General features: G+C 32.3%; 1 protein-coding gene across 2 annotated transcripts; it reads left to right on the plus strand.

Annotated features, from left to right (window-relative positions):
* The first annotated feature begins 1571 nt into the window (after nt 1–1571).
* Nucleotides 1572–5384, plus strand: LOC105206370. 2 transcript variants are annotated; one of them, XM_039446713.1, is made up of 10 exons: nt 1572–2258; nt 2441–2699; nt 2802–2864; nt 3160–3357; nt 3460–3781; nt 3862–4006; nt 4157–4219; nt 4538–4600; nt 4922–5002; nt 5187–5384. In XM_039446713.1, coding segments are annotated over exons 1-8 (1344 nt in total). In that variant the 5' UTR covers nt 1572–1965; the 3' UTR covers nt 4539–4600; nt 4922–5002; nt 5187–5384. The 2 variants fall into 2 exon arrangements, with proteins under 2 accessions (XP_039302647.1, XP_039302646.1); XM_039446712.1 differs by having other exon boundaries at nt 4922–4990; nt 5187–5382.
* The last annotated feature ends 616 nt before the right edge of the window (nt 5385–6000 follow it).

A 6000-nucleotide genomic window follows, 5' to 3' on the forward strand; every position in this document is an offset into this window, starting at 1 on the left:
AGCCGTGATGGAATTAGGTCTTGATCCAATGAAAATTCGAGGACAGGGATATGACGGTGTTGCTTCTATGAGTGGAAATTTTAATGGCGTTAAAGCACATATTTTGAAAAAATATCCTTTAGCAAAGTATGTGCACTGCACAGCACATGTTTTAAATTTAGCAATTTCTGACTCTTGTAAAATGAAAGAAATAAAACATTGCATGGGAATTATTAGCAAAATATGCTCCTTTTTTAATACTGCGAAACGAAACTTCCTATTACAAGAAGAAATCAAAGCTGATTTAAGTCGAGAATCTACACATTTTAAATTGAAACAACTTTGCGCAACAAGATGGTCAGAAAGGCATGATTCGGTCTCTATTTTTTTGGAACTTTTTGATTACATATTGAGCGCGTTGCACAAAATAAGTTCTACTTGGGACTCTTCTGAGATATCTTCTACCGCATTTTGCTTGTTGACATCTATGAAAAGCATGGAATTTATAATAGCTCTCCTAACAATTAATCGAGTTTTCGATTTTTCCAGTAATCTTTGTAAATATTTACAAAGTCCTAAGATCGATTTATGCGAGGCAATTTCATATGCAAAAATTGTAACTCAAAGAGTTAACGAAATTAGAGAAAATGTCGACGTTGAATTTGAAACTTTGTATGCAAAAGCTAGTGCATATGCAGAGAAATATGAAATTGAAATAAAAGTTCCAAGGCTTGCTATCCAAAGATCAATTAGTCCAATAACCTATTACAAATCCAATATATTTATAAATTTTCTCGACCATTTCATCATGGAAATGAATGAAAGATTTTTCATTCATGAACAACTTTTATCCAGTTTTCAATTTCTATTAGCATCTTCGCCTTTAGACCAGCATAATTTGCATCTCTTAAAAAATATTCTTCAAACGTATGAAGCTGATTTGCAATGCAACATAGAAGGATTGATGAATGAGTATGAAATTTGGCATAAAAGAGTGGAAATGTTAAAACGCCCGTTAAAAAATGTAGAAAATGCGTTAAATAATTGTAATCCAATTATTTGCGAAAATATTTTTATTATTTTACGTATTTTTGCTACTTTACCCGTGTCGACTTGCGAAAACGAGAGATCATTTTCGATGTTACAACGTCTGAAAACCTATTTGCGAAGCACAACTTCAGAGAATCGTTTAAATGGATTGGCGCTCATGAACCTTTATACAGATTTAATGCCGTCTGTTGAAGATGTTTTAGATGAAATAGCTAAAACGAACTTAAAAGTACTAATTTAAATAATACAGAAAAAAATAATAAAGAAAAAAATAAATAAAAACATAAAATAAAAAATACAACAATAAAAAATAATAACATATAATTAAACATATAATTAAAAATTAAAAAATTAAAAATTTAAAAAATTTAAAAACTTTTAAAAAATTTAAAAAAAATTAAAAATTAAAAAAAAAATTAACTTTATTTGTATGAATTATAATCAAAGATCTTAAAAATACAAAAATATTACAGAATAGTAGAAAAATATTTATACTAAAGGAATTTTATCAAGTTAAAAAATTTAGTTTAGTCTATTAAACAACTTTTTTTCTTAGAGTATCAGTTGAAATTTTCATTTAAAAATTCGGAGTTCTGCCATGAGTTCTGGCAACTCTTCGGAAGAGTTCTTTTTCTATAATCGATTAAGAATTTTAAAACTCTTTGGGCAACTAAAACTATTCTTATCATTTTGAAAAGTTTTCATAAAAGTGGAATCAACTTTATAGAGTTGGTTTTTGAACGCATCTCAGAAGAAGTTGATTGTTACTAAGCGATAGTCTTTTGCCGCGCGCTGGTCCTTAGCCGCTGTCCCTCGCGTTTCTCTGTTATTGCAAATAGCAATTGTTGGAACAGACGGTTGCATAGAAACTGTCCTTCTGCATAACAGATAATAAATATCTTAAAATTTAAGTGTGAACGGAGTGGAGCAACAACTATGGAGCAGTTCCCGGGAGAACGTATCGGCACAAGCATATACGTGTATGATAATTACGTTTATCATAAAGATAAACGTTGTCAAGGGATTTTTCGATGCTCAGCCCGAAGAAGTGAGGAGTCTTATGCGATTTTAAAGCAGAACTTAGATGATACGTACACATTGAGCTCATCGCATACGCATCTGCCAGACAACGTTATATTGGAGCAGCTTCGAATGAAGCAAGAGATGCTGCAAATGTGTCGGGAGACATTGATGAAGCCCAAAGAAATTTTTGACACAGTATGTCGAAGGTAAGCCAATTGAAACGCAGTAAAATTATTTACAGCATTTTTTTCTTTTTATAATAAGTAAAAAGTAGTTATGCATGAAAGTAGTTATTTCAATCTTAAGTTAGTTAATATTAGAAATAATTTTATAACATATTCGGCACATGTATATGTAATTTAATTTTACCTTGCTTTTATTTTTATAGATATCCTACAGCGGCTACCGAAGTAACATATAACTCTATGAGAAGTCTTTTGAATAGAGAACAATTACGGAAAAGACCGGAAATACCGCGAACCGTTGCCGAACTAGAAATGATATTAAGCAATTACGAACCGATACGACACATCTACAAAGGCACGGTAGTGTCAGATGAAGGATACAGAGCCGTTATTTTTACAAGTGACGCTCTGTTAAACGCTCTAGCAGAAAGCAAGGAGATTTATATAGATGGGACGTTTTCGGTAAGCAATATTTGAAATTTGATAAGTTATTCAATATAAGTAGAAAAAAAGAAACAAAGAAAAAATGTAATATCGTGAAAAAATTTACATTTTTATGTACAGGTAGTTCCCAGAGTGCCATTGTTCGCACAATTGTATACCATCTATGTGCGATATATGGATACGGTAAATTGTGTTATATACAAATTTAACAACTCTTAAGAATTCGTCTTTTTGATATGTAAGGACACCAAAACCAGATTACACCAGCGTTATTTTGACTTCAAGCGAAATCTGAACATGTATATCTGTTCTTTTTTCTGTTCAAATAGATAAATGACATAAATGACAAATTTAAGTCTTGTTTTATAAAAACCAAGATAACGTTGGTGCAATCGGGTTTAGTGTCCTTACACATCAGAAAGATGAATTCTCAATAAAATAATTTTCATCTAAGATTTAATATGATTATCAATTTTAGGGTATAGCTGTCGCCTTTGTTTTGTGTGAAAAACGCACAATAAGTGTATATACAAAAATGTGGCAAAAATTGAAGGAACTACGTCCATTGGAAAGAGTGGAGTCAGTGATGAGCGATTATGAACGTGCGGCAATGACGGTTGCTAGAGAAATTTTTCCAAATTCGCGAATAACTGGCTGTTGGTTCCACTATAATCAGGTACATATAAAAATTCTACAAAATGTGAGCCAAAACAAAATATTTATTAAACTTTTTTCTAATCGCTTGCTAAATTTATATTTAATATTTTATTCTATATAGGCCGTAGTGCGACGGTGGAAGTCACTAGGATTGATGAGAGCTCCAAGAAAGATTCTTGGTCTCACCATGGCCTTACCGTTGACTCCGGCTAACATGTTCGAACAAGGTCTACAAATTATCCAAGAAGAAGCCGATGTAATATCAGCAGAGTATCCTGCTGTATTACAATTTGCTGTTTATTTACGACAAACTTGGCTTCCATTAAAAGAAAAAGTCTCCGTTTATGATATCCCCATACGAACCAACAATTTAGTAGAAAGTTTCTACTGCGTAATGTTCCGTAAACTTGGCGGAATTCATCCAATCATTTGGAATTTTCTTCGTATGTATTTTTTATTATTGCTTTTCGCTTTTCCACGCACTATCAGATAAATGCATTTTTATGATATTCAATTTTTGCAGATAATCTAACTGATTTGATCACCGATAAAGAAATCAATCTCACAAGGCTGGAACGTGGATTGAATGTAAAAAGAGTGCGCGTCCAGCAAAATAGGACTCGTGATAGACGCATTGCGGAGGCACAATCTTTGTTGAACTCTGGAAGGTAATATATATTCTGTCTTATTAAAACAATCTTGCAATAAAAAATAAGTCACATATACTTTTACAATTTTACAATAATTTTTTGAGTTATATGTTTATTAAATGTATGTATATTAAATACTTTAAACTTATATAGTTGACATTGTTATAGATATTCCTTGAAAGAATTTCTTTTGACGCTCAGCAATGCAGCATATTTACCGAATAAACGATGGTTTGTTCAAAAATATATATCATATTATACTTCAAATATTACAGATTGATACATAATAAAATAGTTTAATAATAAAGCACAAACACGCGCGCGCGCGCGCGCGCACGCACACACACACACACACACACGCACACCCGCACACGCACACGCACGCGCGCACACACACACACACACACACACACACAGAGAGAGAGAGAGAGAGAGAGAGAGAGAGAGAGAGAGAGAGTGTGTGTGTGTGTGTGTGTGTGTGTGTGTGTGTGTGTGTGTGTGTGTGTGTTATAAAATGAAAAAGAAAGAAAATGTATTAATTTTTTGCAGATTCACAAAGTACAGATGACGATCAAGAAGTGGCAGACGGTAATTTATTTGACGCGCATGCAGGTATCGCATATTTTAATGTCTATTTTACTTTTTTACTTTTTTCATATCTTATTGAATTCAGTTTGTCAATTTTACATCCCAAGTAGCAAACTGACGTTATTTATCATCAAAAGCGTTATTTTAGCACTAAAGTAACAACAAATCAGCTAACTACCTGGGATGTGTCTACATGTTATTTTGTATTGTCCTATTTTTTACAAGTCCATTTTATAAGCTATCTCTCGGTATATTTTTTTTATTATTTCTTTCATTTTGTTTAAAATTCTTTATTTTCTGTTGAACATCTTGCATTTTATTAATTGTTCTTTTTATTATTTACAGTGGAGTAGCCTCCTCCTGCACCATCAATCCAATCTATCGATGGAAATAATTCCGACAACTCCGCAAGTGGTACGGCTACAGGTAAAGTTTACCCTCCAAATTATAAACTTTGATTTTAACTGCTACTAGAGAATCTTATAAATTAAGCTTATATAATGTGACGCGTGATTCTGTTCCGATTTTATTATATACTTTTTATTTTTAATTAATTTCTTAAATTTGATTGAAGTTTATTTATTTATTCGCTTACTTCTTACTTTAACAGTTGCGTCTGAAGACAGTCGTATTATTCAGAATGCTGGAGCGACGGGTCAAGAGAGGAGGAATCGTGGCAGGCCTCCTAGCCGTCGTGGACGACGTGGTAGACTCGCGAGAATAAATCAAAATTTAATTCGCGAAGTAGAAGGTAACATGTTTTTATCATTTATGCAATAATGATAATTCTGTTTGTTTAATGCTATTTACTTATTCACTTACTTTCTACTTTAACAGCTGCGTCTGAAGACAATAGTATCATTCGAAATGCTAGAGCAGCGGATCAAGGAAGGAGGAGTCGTGGCAGGCCTCCTAGCCGTCGTGGACGACGTGGTAGACTCGCGAGAATAAATCAAAATTTAATTCGCGAAGTAGAAGGTAACATGTTTTTATCATTCATGCAATAACGATGAGTCTGTTTGTTTAATGCTATTAAATTAACATTTCATATTGTAAAACTTCCAATAATAGTTATGGTGTCATTTCTCTAATCTGCTGTGTATATTCATTGTGATTTATTTATTATTTTAGAGACTGCAAACACTGAGGAAGAAACGGTGCAAGAACCGATCGCACGCGTTGAATCCATTGTAAACGAGCGGATTAATATAAATGATGGTATGTGTGCATATGTTACTAATACTACATGTTTTTATTAATATTATTTAATATTATATTAATATTAATAAATTTTTTTATATTTAAGAACGTGTGACATATTTTATAACTTTAATATCTTTTAATCATTTTGATATATAACATATACAAACCTATTGCAATAGAATACAATGTTTTTCCTAGCCCGTGCATGTATCATTATTTCA

This window comes from Solenopsis invicta, chromosome 3 (genome assembly GCF_016802725.1).
Source record: "Solenopsis invicta isolate M01_SB chromosome 3, UNIL_Sinv_3.0, whole genome shotgun sequence".
In the NCBI taxonomy this organism is placed as follows: domain Eukaryota; kingdom Metazoa; phylum Arthropoda; class Insecta; order Hymenoptera; family Formicidae; genus Solenopsis; species Solenopsis invicta.